This window comes from Schistocerca americana, chromosome 2 (assembly GCF_021461395.2).
Source record: "Schistocerca americana isolate TAMUIC-IGC-003095 chromosome 2, iqSchAmer2.1, whole genome shotgun sequence".
Taxonomy (NCBI): domain Eukaryota; kingdom Metazoa; phylum Arthropoda; class Insecta; order Orthoptera; family Acrididae; genus Schistocerca; species Schistocerca americana.
Window position 1 is genome coordinate 216,635,820 of NC_060120.1, and position 23,049 is coordinate 216,658,868.

General features: G+C 44.1%; 1 protein-coding gene across 1 annotated transcript in view; it reads left to right on the top strand.

The window, feature by feature from the left end:
• LOC124593902 overlaps nucleotides 1–23,049 on the top strand; it is a 135,203-nt gene that overhangs the window by 99,476 nt on the left and 12,678 nt on the right. Inside the window, exon 6 of the mRNA XM_047132251.1 lies at nucleotides 3,152–3,305. Coding sequence (XP_046988207.1) covers nucleotides 3,152–3,305 — 154 coding nt within the window. The remainder of the gene's footprint in view (nucleotides 1–3,151; nucleotides 3,306–23,049) is intronic.

Genomic DNA, 23,049 nt, shown 5'->3' on the forward strand with positions numbered 1-23,049 from the left:
ATCAACGCAATCACCATAAACTGCTTTCATTCTCTGATGAATCTCCTTTGGGGTGACACCTTCTGCTGTCAAAAACGTTAAATGACTGCACGTTGCTTAAATCGCATTGACCGACCGTCTGCGCAGGATTCTGTATTTTACACTGTAACAACACAACCGTTCAATGCTAAGGCTTCCTCCAACTGGAGCCGTCGAGAAGAGGCTACGGAACAAGCCAGTACCTGCCGCATATCATTGCTGCCCACTGTTGAAGAGTTACGAAGGTGGAGGCATTACTTTTCAGTCAACCTTCGTATGTTCCACCAGTATGATCTACATTTCGGAGCCGAAATTGCTGTACCATACTGGACAGGTAACCTGAGTTGATAGCGATATGGTGCGCTCAGTTATTCAACAGTGTTCATCCCGCTATAAATAAAGTCTGTTACAATTGTTATAATATTTTCATCCAGTTTACACGTATTTACTAATTGTCTCGTTCAAAGCAACACCCTTTTCTAACAAAAACATGGTCGGCCGGTGTTTCCAAATTTTAATACCGCCTGGAAAGTTCTTTTGGAAGTTCCTTCTACATCCTTGACCACTTCCCCTTAATCTAATAAATAGTTTTTAAACGTTCAGCACTGATATTAATTTTAGAATTATGACACTTGGTCTTATGGTTGTGACAACTGAGGAAGGAGAATAAAATGATTTTTTTGGTACAGAACTCGTAAACTGACAAAGATGAGAGGAGAGGAGAATTACTACCAGAACTTCGATGATTTTTTCTTGAAATTCCTCGTGTGACTGTTTCGGAAGTCTTGAAAATAACGGTTTGTCCCAGAAAAAAATCATTGAGTGGGACATTTGAGGCATTAAGACTATAATTCTTCACCTCAGAAGAGGACTTCAATTTCCTGTTTCTTTATGTAAGAGACCATTACCTACCAGGTGTAGAAGTAGGGAACCGGAATTTCTCTAGCCGTCAGTGTATGGCTCGTGAGACCGCGTCTGCAGCGATATCTGCTTCCTGTAACGGTTGACGACGAATATCAGCACACAATAACCTAAGTTCCATACATCGGTATCTGTTTCAAATACATAAACATGTAGAGTTTTGCCGCGTGGGATTAGCCGAGCGGTCTAGGCGCTGCAGTCATGGACTGTGCGGCTGGTCACGGCGGAGGTTCGAGTCCTCCCTCGGGCATGGGTGTGTGTGTTTGTCCTTAGGATAATTTAGGTTAAGTAATGTGTAAGCTTAGGGACTGATGACCTTAGCAGTTAAGTCCCATAAGATTTCACACACATTTGAACATGTAGAGTTTTGCGCCTACGAACAAAGATTTGTGGACAGGATTGGTTTTCTGTTATCAGTTGAAGAAAACTGCTACAGAATCGCATCGAATGCTTGTCGAAGCTTTTGGCGAACATGCTCTTGGGACAGCAGTGTGTTTAGAGTGGTTCAAAAAACTCAAGTGGTGAATTTGACGTGCCCCCCCCCCCCCCCCGGAGTCCTTTTGTATTCGCCTCCTCTGCCTTTACCCACTCCCTGTCACGTCTGCCCAGCCCCCCCCCCCCCTCCCCTCTTATGGGTCCTCGTTCTCCATCGGCTCCTTCCCCCCCTCCCATCCCCCACCCCCCCTTCCGTTTTCTTCGCCTGCCCTGTTTTCTTTCCCATCATCTGTCCGGGTTCCCCCCGTCTGCCCTTGGCTGTCATATTTGTGTCACCTTTTTAATGCAGTGTTCAAGTGAATGTTAAACGTTCTTCGTCTTTCCAAACTGTTGCGAACAAAAATCATGCTGTCGCTGGGTGTGAATTCTATATCTCTTGCAAACAGAAACCAGTCTGTCGCCGTGTTTTTCAATTGTCTATTATTTTAATTATCTGCTTCATACGTATTTTATTAGCATCATCAACCCTTTGTTCTATGTTTAAGTTCCACGATTTTCCGCCATGTTACCATTTAAGTCTCCGACTTTATCGCCTATTTTTATTATTTATTATCTTCATCTTTTTAAAACAAAGTCTGTAGGCTGAAGAGCGGCATACTAAGCTGCTGCCAGCCCACCCCCTTCGGGGGGGAATCGAAAAATAAAAATTGACGTGAGAAACGACTAGCGCGGGAAAGCACAGAAAAAGTTCGAAGACAACTACTTGCAGGCTTTATTGGATGAAGATAGTACTCAAACTCAACAAGAACTCGTGGAACAATTGAATGTGAAGCAGAAAGCCTTTTCTCTTCGGTTGAAAGCTATAGTAGGGAAAATAGGTTCCGCATGAACTGAATGAAACACAGCAAGCAAATCAAAACACCACTTGTGAAATGCTGCTCCTCAGACACAAAAGAAAGTCGTTTCTCCATCGAATAGTGAAAGGTGACGAAAAACTGATGCATTTTGAGAATCCTAAGCGTCGTAATTCATCGGTGAATCCAGGCAAACCATCGACATCCACTGCGAGACCAAATCTCTTTGGAAGGAAGAAAATGCTCTGTGCTTGATGGGGATCAGAAATGGGTTATCTATCATGAGTTGCTAAAACGTGGTGAAACCACTGATCGTTACCGACAGCAAATGATTTAAATTGAGCATTACGTGAAGAACGACCGGAATCTGGAAAAAGGCAACACAGTCATGTCACTCCACGATAACGCCCCATCACACACAGTAAATCAGGTCAGGGAAACGATCGAGGCTTTCAGTTGGGAAATACTAAGACGTGCAGCTTATTCTCCAGACTTGGCTCTGTCCGATTATCATCTATTTGAACAGTGGGACACGCTCTCGCTGAAAAACACTTCAGTTCGTGTGAACTGAAATGGCTCGCTGACTGGTTCGCTTCAAAAGAATTGTTTTTGCTGAGCATTCATAGCCTGGTGGAGAGGTGGGAGAAATGTATAAATAGCAACGGAGATTATTTTGAATAAAATGTTTATCACTTACATCACAAGAGACGTTTAATTATTGTAACCAAATTTCATACTTCTACACCTGGTAATTTATCTGATTTTCGAAGTATCCTAATTTTTAGTTGTTCTACACTGACACTATAATTTTAGATTTGAACAAACTGCTTAAATTACATTATCGTGTCACAACTGGGTGCTGTTGCTGAGATGAGACGTGCTGGTGGACCCTCAGATGGACACCATGTCGTGTTGTGTTACAGGAGCGTCGCGCGGCGCTGCTGTGCTGGCTGGTGGTGGACTACTGCTGGCTGGCCGTGGTGCTGGTGGCCCACAGTGGCGCCGCCACGCTGGCCTTCCTCTCCAGCTGCTCGGGCACCGGCTTCGTCATCGCCGTCGTCGCCATTCCAGCCCTCAGTAAGTGAAATTACTCCACCTGTGGACAAGGCTAACTTGCACCTCTGTACCTACACTGCTGGAAAAAAATTCAATAGCTTCAGGGACAAGGCCATTTTATTGACGAGTGAGGTGACAGGTTTCATCATTACAGGAGTACATGATAACAAATTTAGGTTAAGTAGAACACAGATGTCCGAGTAAAGGGTGTCCAAACAGTCGTATTATTACACAGTGTCCCCCTCTGGCGGCAACCCAGGCGAGTACTCTTGCAGACGATCACAAAGGTGCCGAATGGCATCATGTGATACTGTACCAACCATCTTATGCCTTTTGTTGATACTCAGCAATGTTTCTCGACGGCCCTGTAGAACGAATATATTACCGAAATGCGTTCAATTCGCAACAGATCTGGTGATTTTCATGGCCAGGTTAGTAATTCTACACCACAAAGAATGCGTAACGTCATAGTAGCCGTATGCAGACATGCACTCGTGCACTGTCCTGCTGAAAAAGCACTTCATCTTCGTGTCGAAGAAATGGCAGCAGCACAGAAATAACAGCCCTGTGCAATGTAGCGGGCACTTCATTCCCCCCCCCCCCCCCCCACCCCCACCCACAGCTATGAAGCCAAGGCAAGGACCCATCTCCCGTGGGCGAGTGCGCTCTGTAACAGGCAGCTCACCAGCTCTACACCATACAAGTGTACGTCCATCACTTGCGTACAGAAACAATCCACCCACGTCACTGAAGAGAACAGCATGCCATTACACTGTCCAGTCACCTCTTTTATAACACCAGAGTAGCCAGGACTGAAGATGTCAAGGTGTCAACGGTACCCTGGCCAAATTCACGCGTGTTCTTATCCTGCTATAAGCAGACGGTTCCCAATGCTCCCTGATCATGCAGCAGGTGCAACATGTAGCCTTTCAGGTCGTTCCAAAAGGGCTTTACAACTTTAAAAATTCATATAAATTTATTGAAAGAAGATATAGAGCTGGATTTAGTGTTATTTTGAAGGGAAACACATGAAGTGCTTTTACTGTAAACTAAAGATGTTGTATGTGGCTTCCGATGGTTATCCTGCACGCATCCCATCGGAATTCAGTTTCTTCCCAAACTCGCTGTTGCATTGCAGGTGTAACTTGTTCAGTGGCGGCGTAAATTCTTGCTCTAAGTTCAGGTAGAGAAGCCGGCACAGGAGGTACGGACACGATATCCTTGAGGAATCCCCGTTAAAAAAGAAATAGTGACGTCAGGTTGGGAACGTGCCAATGCAATTGGCGCAAGACGGCCAACCCATTGACCTGGAAAGTGGTCACTGAGGGTATCCCGGACGTCAGCCAGTTACTGGGGTGTTGCATCATCTTGCATGAAGTAAACATTTCGTTCTTGGTCATCCTCATCGATGTTACCAAATTGTTGTAACATATCCAGGTACACTATCCAGTTGATGGTTCTCTCACGGAGAAAAAGGGGCCGTACTCTTGCTCAATCCACAAAAAACGTTCAGTCTGGGGATATCACGAACTTGGTACATTTGATGTGGATTTTCATTGCCCCAAATTCAAAAGTTACATGGGTTAACCTAGCCACTTAAGTGAAAAGTCGACTCGTCAGAAAAGATGATTTTGTCCAGGAAATGTTAATCCTCATGTAATCGATTAAAAATATCCATCAGAAGTTCTTGCGAGCAATCTTAAGTGTCTTTTATTGCTTGTACTATGGTCAATCTGTACAGTTTTAAATGCAAATGGCTTCTCAAGATACGCCAAAGAGATGTATGTGGGATTTGCAGATGCAAGATGCACGCCGTCTCGATTTCGTTGGGCAGTCGACAAAACGTTGTTTCACACGTCACTCTCTCAACGACGTTGTCAGATGTGCTTGCACTACCTGATGACTTCCTATGTCTTACCAAGCACCCTCTTTCTACAGAACATTTATACCGCTCATAAATTGTAGTCCTACTAGGAGGTACGGAAATTACGCTGAAATGTTGTCGCCGACTCAAACCAAAACGCCCAGCTAGCACGCTCAGGCCCAGTGAAGGCAGCCATCTTAAAGCAACTGACGCTCGCGCTCCTTACGGTGCGATTCGGCACTAGCGAACTACGCGAGATAGAACTTGATGTATTCTCCTGCAATCGACACTACAATCACCTCTGTAGGTACTATGAATTAATTTATATGGATTTTCAAACTTAAGTCCTTTTTGAAACACCCTGTATTTCATCCCTGGATAATGTTGGTCGCCACTGCTGTTCGCACAATGAATCGATTTTGACGGACGTGAGAGTGTAATACGCGTACGTCCACAACCTAGTCTATAGGTGTGGGATTGTTCGACAGATCACTACTGAAAGCACCAACACGCCACTGATACATGTCTAGCATCGATCCGGCAAACCGATGCCCTCAATGCGAGGCCTCTTAAGTATATCTATACATCTACGTGATTACTCTGCTATTCACAATAAAGTGCCTGGCAGAGGGTCCAATGAACCACCTTCAAGCTATCTCCCTACTGTTCCATTCACGGAAGGCGCGTGGGAAAAACGAGCGCTTAGTTTTTTCTGTGCGAGCTCTGATTTCTCTTATTTTATCGTGATGATCATTTCTCCCTATGTAGGTGCATGCTAACAATGTTTTCGCAATCGTAGGAGGAAACTGGTGATTGAAATTTCATGAGAAGAGCCCGTCGTAACGAAAAACGCCTTTGTTTTAATGATCGCCACTCCAATTCACATGTTATGTCTGTGATACTATCTCGTCTATTTCGCGATAATATAAAACGAGCTGCCCTTCTTTGAACTTTTTCGATGTTATCCGTCAGTCCCACCTGATGCGGATTCCACACCGCACAGCAATACTTCAGGATAGGCCAGATAAGCATGGTGTAAGCAATCTCTTTAGTAGACCTGTTGTACCTTCTAAGTGTTCTGCCAATGAATCGCAGTCTGTGGTTTCGTCTACCCACAATATTACCTATGCGATCGTTCCAATTTAGGTTATTTGCAATTGTAATCCCTAAGTATTTAGTTGAATTTACAGCCTTCAGATTTGTGTGACATACCGCGTAATTGAAATTTAGAGGATTTTTTTAGTACTCATGTGAATAACCTCACACTTTCCTTTATTCAGGATCAATTTCTTCTTTTCACACCATACTGATATCTCCTCCAAACCATTTTGCAATTCGTTTTGGTCATCTGATGGTTTTACAAGACGGTAAATGAAAGCATCATCTTCAAACAATCTTAGAGGGCTACTCAGATTGTCTCCTATGTCGTTAACATAGATCAGGAACAATAGAGGGCCTTTAACACTCCCTTGGGGAATGCCGGATATTACTTTTGTTTTACTCGATGACTTTGTCTATTACTACGAACTGTGACCTTTCTGACAGGAAATCACGAATCCAGTCCCACAACTGAGGCGATAGGCAAGCAGTTTGGTTAAGAAGACTCTTGTCAGGAACTCTGTCGAAAGCCTTCTGGAAATCTAAAAATACGGCATCAATTTGACATCCTCTGTCGATAGCACTCACTACTTCGAGTATAAAGAGCTAGTTGTTTCACAAGAACGATATTTTCTGAATTCGTGCTGAATGTGTCAATAAATCGTTTTCTTCGAGGTAATCATAATGTTGTTCAAGGTAATCCATAGCTGAAGGTGTTCAATAGGCTTACGTACACTTCTGTGGGGCATGGTTAAACCCTAGAATGAATATGGCAAACCTGCTCGCCTCTTATTTCAGCTTAGTTACAGCCTATACAGTCAAATGGTTCAAATGGCTCTGAGCACTATGGGACTCAACTGCTGTGGTCATAAGTCCCCTAGAACTTAGAACTACTTAAACCTAACTAACCTAAGGACATCACACACATCCATGCCCGAGGCAGGATTCGAACCTACACAGTCAAAACAGGGGGTGCAGATACAGGTTTCCCGAGCGCCATATTACCGCTGATAACTGTGACAAATAAATCACTAACAAATCTCTCAGTATGCACATATTAGACCCTGCTGCTACTGAACACAGTTCTTGAGGAACAGTGTACGTGTTGAGGCAGACTACACTCATGTAGTTCTTGATAGTGAGAGCAGTTAGTGACTTCTAAAACACTTTACAAGTAATTCCAAACTTTTCGAAGCATTTCTCGGTGACACCTCTGCACAAAACAAAAAGTAAAGGATAAAAATTTTCATCGCTTAATAAGTTTTCGCTGTTCGTGAAGTAAATCAACATATGGCGTGATGTAATAATTTATTAATTATTTGCTAAGAAAAGTAGTCATATGGCATGAATGGGCGGGACACTTCCAGGGGGGTGAGTTCGGCCGCCAAGTCGGAGAGGGTCTTTTTTCCCGCGCGCGCACGGTTGCCGCTTTTCATACTGATACCTGTGAGTTGAGTCGTATGCGTACTTTCAGAATGTAGGTAAATGTAATTGATGCGTGAATAGTGTGATGTTATATTCGTGTCGTACGGGGAGTGATGAGAGAAGGGAAAGGGTGGAAGGCAGTGACAACACATAATGTACACCATCAACAGTGTTAGATGCCTTCACTTCATGAAAAACACTGCACAGACGTATGGAATTTAATGCAGGACACTGGCGCAAAGATTGTCCATCAGGAGCTTTACATCGCTACCCCTCCTCTGCTTGCCGGCGAAATACTGGTAGCAAAAGTTTAATCAACCTCCAGAGTTACCACCGATCGGGTAGGGGGAAGATTGGGGATGCGGTAGTTGGAGCGGGTTACTGCTGTCATTCTGATGCGGCGCAAAAATTAAGCGAGTAAGAAGGAAATGTTCCACAGTACATTTCGTTCAGAGGCCCGCGAGGGTTTATACAGTCACCAACCTTTATAAGTAGGCTTTGCTTTCTCGAGGAAATTGGCACTCTCCCTCTTGCAAACTGTATTGTAACCTGAAAGTGTCATTCGACCGTAGGCGATTCATTTGTCCGTGTAGAGATATATTTCGATTTTTGACCACCAGAGAAAGAAGGAAGAAAGTGAGATTCTACACCCCTCATATAGCATGCTCCTCACGAATAGCACCAAGGAGGCCAATGAACTTCAAGTCCTCGTTCGACTGACCGACCACAATCAAGAACATTGTCATATCCTTCGTGGCACACTGCGTTTAGGTTAGGAATTTGGCCCACGGCTTTGACTCGGTCTGGTGACCGCGACCTGCACGCCGCCACCGCTCCTCACCATGCCAGCCAGATACTGGCTGTGAAACTTACCGCCACCGCGAAGATTCAAACCTGCTTCTTCCAAATGAAGTGCTACTGTAGCTGCGTACGCTGCGTCGGTTACAAAGGTGGACATCACCAACACTGGAATTGTATGCTGACACGCCTGCGTATTGCGAAATTTGCCAGTAGATGTCACGACAGGCGGACCGGCCAGTGTAAAGGGATGCGGGAAGTACTGTGTTGTCAGTAGAGAAGAGTAGAGAAGCAGTAACAGCAGAGCAAAATGGTTCAAATGGCTCTAAGCACTATGGGAGTTGACATCTGAGGTCATCAGTCCCCTAGAACTTAGAACTACTTAAACGTAACTAACCTAAGGACACCACACACATCCATGCCCGAGGCAGGATTCGAACCTGCGACCGTAGCGGTCGCGCGGTTCCAGACTGTAGCGCCTAGAACCGCTCGGCCACACTGGCAGGCAACAGCAGAGCAGGTCGGTCAGGAGAGCTCCCTGATATCGAACGAAGACTTCTCAACGGACGTCAGTTGAGTAAACAATCCATCAGGAACATTTCAAATATGCCCACGTCCCCTGTTGGTGATGGGATTGTGAAATGAAAAAGCGAAGGGGCGACCTCACCTAAACGAAGACCAGGCAGAACTGACGGACAGAAATCTTGGAGCATTGCGGAGGGTGGTTGTAAGAAGTCGCATGCAATCAGCTTAGTGAATCAGCCGTGAGTACCAAAGTGCTATAAGCAGTCAAGTTAGCCAAGTGACTGTCTGTGCGAACCTAGGAAGAGGGGCGTAAAGTGGTTCAACAGCTCCTGATAACGCACACATTTCTGTCGTCGCTGCTAAGGGAAGTTTGAGATGCTGTAAAGAGTGACGCAATTTGACCATGTGTGACTGGAAAAAAAACAGATTCGGACTGAGAATCACGCAGTACCCAGTGACAAACAGATGGAAAGATTTTCCTGGAGAACTTCCCTGCCATCATGCGTAGTACCAGCAATGAAGTTAGTATGGACTTGAGTTGTGGTGTGTGAGTGTTTTTCGTTGTTAGGGTGTGATTCCTTTATCGGGCTTAAGAAACCGCTGCATGCTAAGGGCTATTGTTTTACAGCATTTTGTATTATTTATGACATAGGAACAATTACAAGGCGATGACCATATCAGCATGTCACTGCAGCCTGTCATGAAACAGCATGCATGAGGCAATGGATTGTGGCCGATGTTGTTGTTGTGTTCTTCAGTCAAGAGACTGGTTTGATACAACTCTCCATGCTACTCAATCCTGTGCAAGCTTCTTTATCTCCCAGTACCTACTGCATTCTACATCCTTCTGAATCTGCTTAGTGTGTTCATCTCTTGGTCTCCCTGTGCGATTTTTACCGTCCACGCTGCCCTCCAATACTAAACTGGTGATCGCTTGGTGCCTCAGAAAATGCCCTACCAACCGATCCCTTCATCTAGTCAAGTTGTGCCACAAATTTCTCCTCTCCAATTCTATTCAATACCTCCTCATTAATTATGTAAGCAACCCATATAATCTCCAGCATTCTTCTGTAGTACCACATTTCGAAAGCTTCTGTTCCCTTCTCGTGTAAACTATCTGTCGTCCACGTTCAACTTCCATACAAGGCAACACTCCATACGAATACTTTCAAAAACGACTTCCTGACACTTAGCACTATACTCGATATTAACAAATTTCTCTTCTTCAGAAACGCTTTTCTTGCCATTGCCAGTCTACATTTCATATCCTCTCTACTTCGACCATCATCAGTTACTCCCCAAATAGCAAAACTCCTTTACTGCTTTAAGTGTATCTCTTCCTAATCTATTTCCCGCAGCATCACCCGATTTAATTCGACTACATTCCATTACCCTCGTTTTGCTTTTGTTGATGTTCGTCTTATATCCTCCTTTCACTCTATTCAAGTGCTCTTCCAGGTCCTTTGCTGTCTCTGACAGAATTACAATGTCATTGGCGAACCTCAAAGATTTTGTTTCTTCTCCATGGATTTTAATTCCTACTCAATTTTTTTTGTTTCCTTCACTGCTCGCTCAATATACAGATTGAATAACATCGGGGATAGGCTACAACCCTGTCTCACTCCTTTCCCAACCACTGCTTCCCTTTCATACCCCTCGACTCTTAAAACTACCATCTGCTTTCTGTACAAATTGTAAATAGCCTTTCGCTCCCTGTATTTTACCCCTGCCACCTTCAGAATTTGAAAGAGAGTATTCCAGTCAACATTGTCAAAAGCTTTCTCTAAGTCTACAAATGCTAGAAACGTAGGTTTGTCTTTCCTTACTCTGTCTTCTAAGATAAGTCGTAGGGTCAGTATTGCCTCACGTTTTCCAGCATTTCTACGGAATCCACACTGATCTTCCGTGAGGTCGGCTTCTACTAGTTTTTCCATTCGTCTGTAAAGAATTCGTGTTATTATTTTGCAGCCGTGACTTATTAAACTGGTAGTTCGGTAATTTTCACATCTGTCAACACTTGCTTATTTTGGGATTGGAATTATTATATTCTTCTTGAAGTCTGAGGGTATTTCGCCTGTCTCATACATCTTGCTCACCAGATGGTAGTTTTGTCATGACTGGCTCTCCCAAGGCCGTCAGTAGTTCTAATGGAATGTTGTCTACTCCCGGGGCCTTGTTTCGACTTAGGTCTTTCAGTGCTCTGTCAAACTCTTCACGCAGTACCATATCTCCCATTTCATCTTCATCCTCTTCCATTTCCATAATATTGTCCTAAAGTACATCGCCCTTGTATAGATTCTCTAATACCCGTTCTACCCTTCTGCTTTCCCTTCTTTGCGTATAACTGGGTTTCCATCTGAGCTCTTAATATTCATACAAGTGGTTCTCTTTTTCCAAAGGTCTCTTTAATTTTCTTGTAGGCACTATCTATCTTACCCCTCGTGATATATGCCTCTACATCCTTAAAGTTGTCCTCTAGCCATCCCTGCTTAGCCATTTTGCACTTCCTGTCGATCTCATTTTTGAGATGTTTGCATTACTTTTAGCCTGCTTAATTTATCGCATTTTTATATTTTCTCCTGTCATCAGTTAAAATCAATATATCTTCTGTTACCCAAGGATTTCTACTAGCCCTAGTCTTTTTACCTACTTAATCCTCTGCTGCCTTCACTATTTCATTCCTCAAAGCTACCCCTTCTTCTACTGTATTTGTTTCCCCCATTCTTGTCAATCGTTCCCTAATGCTCTCCATGAAACTCTGTACAACCTCTGATCTGTCAGTTTATCCAGGTCTCATCTCTCTAAATTCCTACCTTTTTGCAGTTTCTTCAGTTTTAATGTACAGTTCATAACCAACAGATTTTGATCAGAGTCCACATCTGCCCCTGGAAATGTCTTAAAATTTAAAACCTGGTTCCTAAATCTGTCTTAACATTATATAATCTATCTGACACCTTCCAGTATCTCCAGGCCTCTACCATGTATACAACCTTCTTATTTCTTAAACCAAGTGTTAGCTATGGTTAAGTTATGCTCTGTGCAAAATTCTACCAGGCGGCTTCCTCTTTCATTCCTCACCCGCCATTCCATATTCACCTTCTACGTTTCCTTCTCTTCCATTTCCTACAAGCGAATTCAAGTCACCCGTGACTATTAAATTTTCGTCTCCCTTCACTATGTGAATAATTTGTTTTATCTCATCATACATTTCTTCAATCTCTTCATCTGCGCAGCTAGTTGGCACATAAACTTGTACTACTGTGGTAGGCGTGGGCTTCGTATCTATCTCGGCCACAATAATGCGTTCACTATGCTGTCTGAAGTAGCCTACCCGCATTCCTATTTTTTATTCATTATTAAACCTACTACTGCTTTACTCCTATTTGATTTTGTATTTATGACCGTGTATTTACCTGACCAGAAGTCTTGCTGCTCCCGCCACCGAACTTCACTAATTCCCACTATATCTAACTTTAACCTATCCATATTCCTCTCTAAATTTTCTAACCTACCTGCCCGATTAAGGGATCTGACACTCCACGCTCCGATCCGTAGAACGCCAGTTTTCTTTCTCCTGATAACAACGTCCTCCTGAGCAGTCCCTGCCCAGAGATCCGAATGGGGGACTATTTTACCTCCGGAATACTTTATCCAAGAGAACGCCATCATCATTTAACCATACAGTAAAGCTGCATACTCTCGGGAAAAATTACGGCTGTAGTTTCGCCTTGATTTCAGCCGTTCGCAGTACCTGCACAGCAAGGCCGTTTTGGTTAGTGTTACAAGGCCAGATCAGTCAATCATCCAGACTGTTGCTCCTGTAACTACTGAAAACGCTACTGTCCCTCTTCCAGAATAACACGTTTGTCTGGCCTCTCAACAGATACCCCTCCGTTGTGGTTGCACCTACGGTACGGCTATCTGTATCGCTGAGGCACTCAAGCCTTCCCACCAACGGTAAGGTCCGTGGTACATGGGGGGGGGGGGGGGGGGGGGATTGAATTTGATGAATGTTAGTTTGGGAGATCACATTCATCAAATTGAGCAGTCTCCCTCTCTCAACCCTGCGGAAGATGTTTGCGATGAGTTAGACCGTCGTCTTTGCTGCAGACTGCAGCGTCCACGATCACTGCCTTCTCTTGTTTCGGCTCTCGCAGAAGATAGGGCTGACATTCTTCCACAGACATTGAAAGTGTCTCCACCGGAGTTCAAGCCTAGACGATGGAGAACTGTGTACACAACCCATTTGGTGTCCACTAATAGGTACAGGGTAGTTCTGATCAGGTAGTGTACAGGAGTATGTTCTCTGAGACCACTACTGCAACAGCAGTTGTAATTATGCCAGACAGGATACGACTTTTGTGACTTTATTTATTTGTTTATTTTTGAAGTGGATGACCGATAGGCTGTGTTCTCCACCATCCGAACTGGGCAAATGTCCATGAGTTACCGGAGCTGCATTTCTAGACGTTAAACAAAGCCTTTTGTCTGAGTAATTAATGCATTTGAAGAGGACCAGGAAAACAGTCGAAACGATTACGCATTGAAAACAAAAGTGGAATAGATGTGGTTCGACTTTTATAACAACACTTTTTTCTGTAACTGCTTAGAAGCAAAACTTTTCCCCTGTTACGAAGAAAGATATGAATTTCTTACTCTTATAGTTTTGCTGCCTGCTCCTGTAGCGTTTTTTATATGTTCTCCAGACCAAAATTACAGTTAAACAAATTGTGGTAGTCTTACATGAGGAAATCCTTTTACCTCTCCAAACACAAAGGTAGTTTATGCAGAATTTACTGTTATTAATCCGGACTTATTTCCACGAGTCCAAAAGATACGAGTGAATTTAAATTTCTTTCTTGCTTCTCTACACTTCTGCTCTGTGGCCCAGAAAAGCACAAATTACGCTGAAGATTCTTCTTTGCAGCAGGATTGAAAACTGTTGTGGAAATCAGAGAGCACCTGTTGTCCTTCCCGGTGTTCTGCCGAGTTGTTTCCATTTTATGCCAAATATTTCGATGACTGAGGCAGCCTCCATCTTCAGGTGCTGCAAGTTTTGGCGTTAAACGTTGTCGTTACCTGGACTCCAACTAGACGGCAGACTACTGTTGGTCCCGCGCCGCCACTTACAGCTGATTGTGAGTTTGACTCTTGACGCTCACTATGCCCTTTGTTGCTCTTTTGTGCTTCAGAACCTGCACTGGTATCCGTGAAAGGCAGCTTCTCCAAATGTTCAAATGTGTGTGAAATCTTATGGGACTTAACTGCTAAGGTCATCAGTCCTTAAGCTTACACACTACCTAACCTAAATTATCCTAAGGACAAACACACACCCCCATGCCCGAGGGAGGACTCGAACCTCCGCCGGGATCAGCAGCACTGTCCATGACTGCAGCGCCTGAGACCGCTCGGCTAATCTCGCGCGGCCTGCAGCTTCTCTGTGTTCCTAAAGTGCGCGTCATTTATGTTGGCGGCCGAGTTTAGGTTCGTTCTGCGCATCTGACGTCACAAAACACAGTCAGCCAATGAACAGAGAACGACGTTGCCATATCTCGACTGCAGTGCAGAGCATGGACGAGTGTCTTCAGTTTTAGAAACGTTCAGTCATAAATAAAGTAATAGAACAAAAGCAATGACTTGATAGCAGACATTCTTTTATAGAAAGTTTGGAAAAAGCATTCTTTATACCAATTGCTTCATATTCTATTAATTAATTAAACCAAACAAGCAGTAAGACTCCTAATTCAGGCGATAGCAAGGAAAGGTGTTTGTATCACTCTCACGAACCGCTTTTTCGCAATAAAGAACAACGGTAATGGTTTATTTCCTATTGTACTTCGACGAAGCGTGAGTAATTCATAGTCGTACCAACAGTGTTTGTCAGTATTTTGCGTGACGTGTTATACTCCTCATGGCGTTATGTAGTCAGACAAGGTGCGTCAGCGTAACGGTTAAGGTGTTGGGCTGCTATGCGAAAAGTTAAGAGTTCAAACCTTGTGCGCTGCTTAATATTTTCATTATTTAAAAACAATATCGAAGTGCCTTACTTCACGAATTATATTCGTTTGATTGCAATTTTTTGAAATTTCTAGTGCTTTGTCTCTTCATTAACCTTTTCGCTGCTGCAGACGCGTGCTCGCCGCATTCCGCGCTGTGCGCGATTTTGTCATCACTGCACTGCTCGCCTGTGCACACACATGGTGTTCCCACTGCTTTGACACACTTATCATTCGATTTCACAAAAACTATTTGGCCCAAAAATTTGATTTTTACACGTCTTCTTGACTGATACCTTCCCCCAATAAATGACTTAATTTTGTTTCGATGTTCAACGCAGTTATTATGCAGCATTAAATGTAGTAAACCATTGCACGAAATTTTGAAGAGTTTGCAGAGGTAGAAGTCCATAGCGTATACTTTCCGTATGGTCGATTTTAGTTGTCACAATGTTGAGAATGAAATGTGGACAAGATACCTAAATTTCATGTAAAATGTAGCTGACCCCCTGTAGCAACTGCTTCTGGGCTCACTCCTAACCAACATGCTGCACCTAACACCCCTCCTGTGGGACCTGCACCTACTCAGAGGTCTCTCAACTTTTACAAACGTACAGATAGGGGACCATTCGTAGTTTACATGGAATGTTTGGACAAAAACTTAGGCCGCTTGCACCCTATGACACTACGGAAATTATTGCATATGTCCTTGCCAGAAGTGAAGAATTCTATTACTAACTTCTCTTCAGCAGGAAAAACGAAAGTTAAGGTGGAACTCAAAACCCCAGACAAGGCTAATTTCCTAGTTACCAGTGAGGTATTAAAGTCAAAAAATATAGAAGCTTACATTCCTTCCTTTGTTGTCCATAAGCTGGGAGTAATCAGGAAAGAAGACACCAACCTTGAAGAAGCGGAGATTTTGGAAGTACAATCTCCCTTCCCTGTTTTAGGCGTTTGGAGGTTTACGAAGAGATATGGTAAAGACCAAATCGTTAAATTGCAGACCTGTTTGTTAACCTTCGACTCTCAAACCTTGCAGGAAGCCGTGTCTATTCACGGAACAAGATGTCCCGTAGACCTTCATGTACCAACTGTCAGGCAGTGCTTTGTCTTCGTTACAGGCACATCAGCAAACAATGTCGATCTCAGATGAGATGCATTAAATGTAGCGGTCCACATAATGTTGAATCCTGTCTCTCACCTATCACTATTTGCGCTCATTGCGGGGAACAACACGCATCCACGGACCGCTCCTGCCAGGAATACCATATACGGCGACGAGCTCAAGAATTAGCTACGTTCAACAACATTGACTTCAGGGATGCGCTGTCTATTGCTCGTATGCCAACCTACGCATCCGTCACCGGGGTTCAACAACATCACTTGCCGGCTCCGATCATTCCTGCTCCAACAAATTTGAGCTCTCTGGACTTTCAAAACCCGCAACTCTTCCCGCCGCTGCCCGCCGCAAGCACGCAGAGTCAACAACGCGGAAGTGGGGACGCAACTCAGTGTGCAACTGTGCCCCAGCAGACACACGTCGCTTACCGGCCTCCCCGGCGGCAGGCGCAAGTAAAAACCAAAGTAACGTTCGTGAGTGGTCTCAGTACCGCAGCCTGTTATATCCCATGCAACATTCATTCACTCCTATCAGCCAAAATCCATACCATCCTGCTCCTCACAGATTAGCAACCCCACAAGCGCCGAATCAACGACAGCCTCAAGGTCATGCTGAACTTATAGATAAGAAAATAAATGTGATTGATATTGTCATGCAAAACATGAGACAAAATAGTGCTGTGAACAATTCCGATATCCGGCACCTCGTTACTGGCATATTTCAATCTATTTCTCCCTAAATTATGGCGGCTTTGAAAGTATTGCAGTGGAATGCGAGATCGGCTAATTCTAATAGAGAAAGCTTGCAACGAGAATTGTTCGTAAGTCAGCCTGATATCGTTCTGTTATGTGAAACTTGGTTCACATTCGAACGAACTGTTCGCTTTCAAAATTATTCTATAGTAAGGGAAGACCGTCTCGATGGGTGGGGCGGCGTAGCTACACTGGTTGAAACTTCGCTGCCGCATCGACCACACCCGTTACACGTACCTGTCACCAACCTTGAATTAGTTGCTGTGGAGATACGAACTGCCCACAAAACCTTTACAGTTGTCTCGTTGTATAACGCTCCCCGCCACAGTATCGTGGAAGATGACTGGAGACAATTAATAAGTCAGCTTCGTCCTCCCTTTATCGTAGCTGGAGACGTGAATGCCCACCATGTTGCGTGGGGAGGAGATGTGACACACAGGAACTGCAGGACCTTGATAAGCGTTATCGAAGATAATAACCTAGTGATACTCAACGATGGCTCTCCTACTATAATAACTTCACCTGTCCGTAGACCCTCCGCAGTTGATGTAACTCTTTGCACTCCTGCTTTACTGAAATATCTAATTGGTGCGTTAAAAAGGATTCAATGGGATCCGATCATCTCCCAGTAGAGTTTCACATTAACATCAGCGTCGATACTACGCACATCTGTTACTCTAATAGTACGTCGAAAATCAAGGAAGCCAATTGGGCCTCTTATAAGGAAACTGTTCGGCGGGCACTCGCAAATACGAGACGTGACTTACGGGACGAAGATGCATACCCAGTTTTACTCAATGCTATGGACGTCGCAGCTGGCATCAGCATCCCTAAGAAAAAAGAGTTTACAGTAGTGAAGCACCGTTCTCCTCCTCGGTGGAATTCTGAATGCTCTCGGGAAGTTGCGAAGCGACGACTCGCCTTGAAAACGTATCGTCAGAAGCCTTCATTGGACATCTTCTTGGCTGTGCAAAAAGTGAATGCGCGAGTTAACAAATTGCTGAAGAAAACCAAGAAGGACAGTTGGAAACAATTTTGCCTGTCCCTAAATAATGAAACCAGTATGGAAAGCATCTAGCATAAAATAAAAGCTTTTAGAACAAGAAGACTGTCTTCCTCCCCTCCTGCTACCACGGCCTGGTTAGAGGAATTCATAGATATAATCGCTCCTCCCACGGTACCATTTTTAAACCATCGGTTCCTTGCTGAAGAAGACCGCTATCATGTTCTCCTTCGTCCTTTCTCTAAAGAACAACTCAACGAAGCTATTAAACTATCGAGTGACAGTTGCCCTGGCATTGATCATATACACTACTCTATGCTCGCACACCTGCCTATAGAAGCGAAAGACTTTCTCTTGAACATTTTTAATCAGTACTGGATGAAGAAAGACCTCATATCAACATGGAAGACGCAAGTAATAATTCCAATTCTCAAAAGTGGTAAAGACTCAAATGTCGGTACTAATTATAGACCTATTGCCCTGTCGTCGTATGTTGCAAAAACACTGGAACGAATGGTAAAAAGGAGACTAGAATGATGGCTTGAAAACAGTAATTTGTTGCCACCGAGTCAATACGGCTTCAGAAAAGGCAAAGGGACCATGGATAACCTGTTTTTACTTAATATGGATATCACGTCAGCCTTTCAAACGAAAGAGACAGTAGTGGCAGCTTTTCTTGACGTTAAGGGTGCATATGATCATGTACAAATACCGATACTCTCGGACAAGCTGACAGGATTCGGAATTCCTTCACGAATGATCTACGGTATCAGTACCCTGATAACTCAAAGAACGATCTACGTCCGTTTCAAAGGTACCATGATCGGACCTTTTTATGTCTCCCAGGGCTTGCCGCAAGGTGCAATTTTAAGTCCTCTCCTGTATACTCTATATACGCACGACCTAAAACGCATACTTACTCACCCCACAAAAATCCTACAGTGTGCTGATGATATGTGTTCTACTGCTGCTTCATATCTTCAGGCCAAAACGGCATTAACCACAACCATCGCACACATCGATCAGTGGCTCTCTATCAAAAGGGCTGGAGATCTCGGCTGAGAAATCAGCAGTCGTTCCCTTCTCCAAGTCGACGACAGCTCGCACTGAAGATCACATTATCTGTGGCAAGTACACATTCCAAATAAAATCTCACGTTCGATTTCTGGGTATGATTCTTGACTCTCGGTTAAGCTGGGCGCCCCACATCCGATCCACCGTTACCAAGTGTGAAGAAGGTTTAAATGTAATCAGATCACTCACTCGTGTCTGGTGGGGTGCGCACCAGAGTGTTTTACTCACCGTGTACCGAGGGATAATTCGATCTCGATTAGACTATGGCTGTCAATTCTACCACACTGCGACAAAGATTCATCTCTCCAAATTAGATACTCTTCAATATAGAGCCATTCGTACCTGTCTTGGAGCCATGCGATCGACGCCCACCAACGCCCTTTTAATAGAAGCAGGGGAGATGCCCTTGAACATAAGGCGCCAAATGTTATCGGACAAATTCTACATTCGAGGCATGCCCATTATGGACAGTTCCGTCTATCAAAGTAGAGACTGCATTTATCGACTGTCGATTGCATCCCACAGAAGGAATAAAGTGCCAGCCGTTTGTGCCAGCTTTGACACTTGGTCACCTGTCATACATTCTATACGGCGTTCAGCGCATCTACCTGTGTTTGAATATAATCTTCAAACGCTCTGCTCCCAGATCCCAATCCATTATTTAAGTACGACCTGGATGGACGGTACTAACGTCAACGTTGGCTTCAATCGTCTCTTTCAAGCACAATGGCCGGGTTTTCTCTGTGTATATACCGATGGCTCCAAAATTCCGCAAGAAGAGTGTACAGGATGCGCTTTTTTCTGCCCTCAGATCCAGATCCGCAAAACCTTCAAACTGCCTACGAGCACTTCTATTTTTACGGCGGAGACAGTGGCAGTTTTGGAAGCACTTAAGTTTGTCTCTAGCACTTCCTTCCCCAAGATATTGATAGTATCTGACTCGAAAAGCGTTCTTAAAAACATTCAGTACAGTCGATGGAACAAACCAACCAACAGTTATATCTTGGATGTGATATATGAATATATTAGCAGCACACGCACGGGCCGGACGATCCATTTGTTGTGGGTACCTTTCCACTCTGGTATCCTCTATAATGATGAAGTTGATGCATTAGCCAAACAAGCGGCAACCTTAGGCACCGTCCTGGATCTGCACCTTCCTTATACAGACTACTTACGTGAAGTCAAGGATCACGCAAGACAACAATGGCAGGAAATGTGGAACGTTTCTCAACAGACAAAAAGCGGTTATTACCTCGGATTCCTTCACAGCCGTGGTTCATGAGGACACATCTGGACCGATTCACGATTTCTACCATCATAAGACTCCGCTTCAATCATGCCTCTTTCCCACATCTACATCGGATCAGCGTTTACAGTTCACCAGCATGTGAATGTGATCCTGAGTCGGAATCTGATGTCAACCACATCTTATTTATGTGCCCCAAATTTGACCGTGAACGGTTGGTCTTTCTGAAGACATTGCTGAGTATGGGCTACCATCTTCCTCAATCAGCTTCTTCTCTTTTGTGTACTAAAGACGTTCGTCTATATAAAGTGATAGTTAACTTCATCAAGAGTACTGGTTACAATCTGTAGGTTTTAATGGTGTACGTAAATTATAAATATGTCATGCTGATGAAGATATTTCAGAATTGTTGTGAATTGTAAGCCAAGACACTTTTAATTATTTTCCAATTCAGTTCAATTTTTAAAACATTATGTACAAAACTGTAAATATGCATTTCTGTATTTATTTATTCAATTATGTGTACATTGTCACTATGTGTTACCGATGGCTAAATTGAGTACACACTCAAAGGCCAAATAATAATAATAATAATAATAATAATAATAATAACTACACATGGTCCGTCGGAACTAAACCAGGGTACAGCCACGGACCGACTGACACAACGACTTGCCTCCCTTCAATCAGTACATGAGAACTCAAACAGAAAAGGTTACAAACGTGATAATCCACAATGGAGTATGTATTAGCTGTCAAAATCACACACCATGTTGGACAGCGACAACAGGTGAGGAAAGGAGGCTGCCTGAAATTACCTTAATGGCCAGGGCAGGTAACCAGAACATTAACGGCCACAAGGCAGACAATCTTGAAATTCTTGAATTTATCTTTCAAGCTTAAACATTGCGGCCTTCTGCCTTTAAAATATTATGGTAATTTACTTTAAAATTTTGATACTTAGTTGTGGCCTTCAGCCATTGGTATTGCACCTTGCATATGTTTGTTCTATCTGCTTTGCTGTGATTTTTGTAAATTACTTTATTGCTATCTCAACTGGGTTTTTATCTTGTTGATTTAAGGTTTCTTGTTTCGAGGCCTTCAGCCGTGAAAGAGTTCCTTAATTGGGTTTTGTGTAATTTATCGGAGCCGCCAAAGGTTAATTGTTTTGATTATATGACCGTGTGCTTAATGGATGAAAGGCTATCGGTTTTTCTGCTGGTTTCGGGGGTATTTCAACCAAGTGCGGCTGTTCTGAGATTGAATAGTGGAATGATCGAAAGTTTGTCTATTATTAAGGACCACAAAAGTTGCGATGCACAAACTGTATTGTATTTTCTACGAACACACAAATTCTGAGGCAGTTGCTACCTTCGCCTTACACGTCTAATCACAGTTACATCTTTTTATTGGTTGTTGATTTTCAGTACTTCGTCACACGCAATGCTGATGGTTAACATTCACAACAATCCTCACTGCAATCCATGGTTGTTGCTGGCCGACGCGGTTGACGCGAAACACGAAATTCGGCACTTGTCACTTTCTGTTTCATATCACTCGCGAATCGGTGTTAGTGAGGGTCAACCCCACGACGATCAGGGGGACGTGCTCACTCGTCATACTCCGGTGAATTTAACCGTTTACAACTCACTCGACCTCCATTCTTGTCCGTCACTCCTGCAGTACTTCACTCGACACTCTCCAGTACTACTACGCACTCGACAATAGGTCTCACTGCCTCCTGCAGCGCTTGACAATCGGCTCCTGTCTACTATCGACCTGGGCGTCGGATACTAGCATCTATGTTCGTGGGATCACGGATCCCTTACACACTCTAATTATAGTCAACAAAGATAGTTAATTGCACCACATGGCGGATAAATTTCAGCTGTAGAAACACTCGGTGTTGCTCACAGGAAAACCTCCCCAACAGCAAACCACCGAAACGAACAATCACAACATGAATGGACGTAGCTTGGGTATTTGAAAACACTGCTCAACATTGACGTCGTGGGTCGCTGAACCACGAAGCTCCTAGCGATCGGACAGCTCCAGATACGCTCCGACACTGCGCAGGGGCTGCCAGCTGCCCCAGCCGACTGCACCGCGGTGAGATAACTTCCCTCGTCCGCAACAACCGACAGACTGCTCTCAGAAAGGCGACAACATCTAAAATAGTTGTCAGTGGAACTAACGCAAACTGCGCACACAACCTGATAAACACTTGTACGAAGACCTGTACGATACCTAACAGTAACTAAGCACGCGAAGACAAATCGGGAGTCGATGCGGCACACGCACACAGCCGAACGATAGGCGAGCCAAACCGCGTCGTCCGGGAGGACAACCGACAGACGATCCCCCAAGACCGTGGCCCGACTCAAGTGATGAACGGCGGCAATGGTTGGGCGAGCCATGTCGACGCAGACCTCACAGCTCCAACCCGACTGCGCTAGTGCCGCGTTGCAACTCCGCGACTAGCAGGTCCGGACTGCGCTCCAGACAAGTTCCAACTGACTCGCGACCCGAACTCGCCACTTACGACAGACAACGACCGGGAAATAATAGCAATCGAGCAAAGATACTACGAGAGGGGATATATCGATACGCGCTGCTAGAGCTGGTCACGGTCAGGGATAGCTGCAGTCAGTGAAATTAGTAATTTAAATTAACGTAATGAGGTGGAAGTACGTTAAAAACAGGGCATAAAATACATGATGGCGGGAACACGAGCCACGCACGGCTCAGTCCGTTTGACTTTTTACACCACTGTGATACTGGCCTCGTCGTATTTGACGCTATGGTTACATTCGAGGTTGTGCTCGGCGACAGTTAATTTGTTTAGCTGTTTTAGTCGGGTG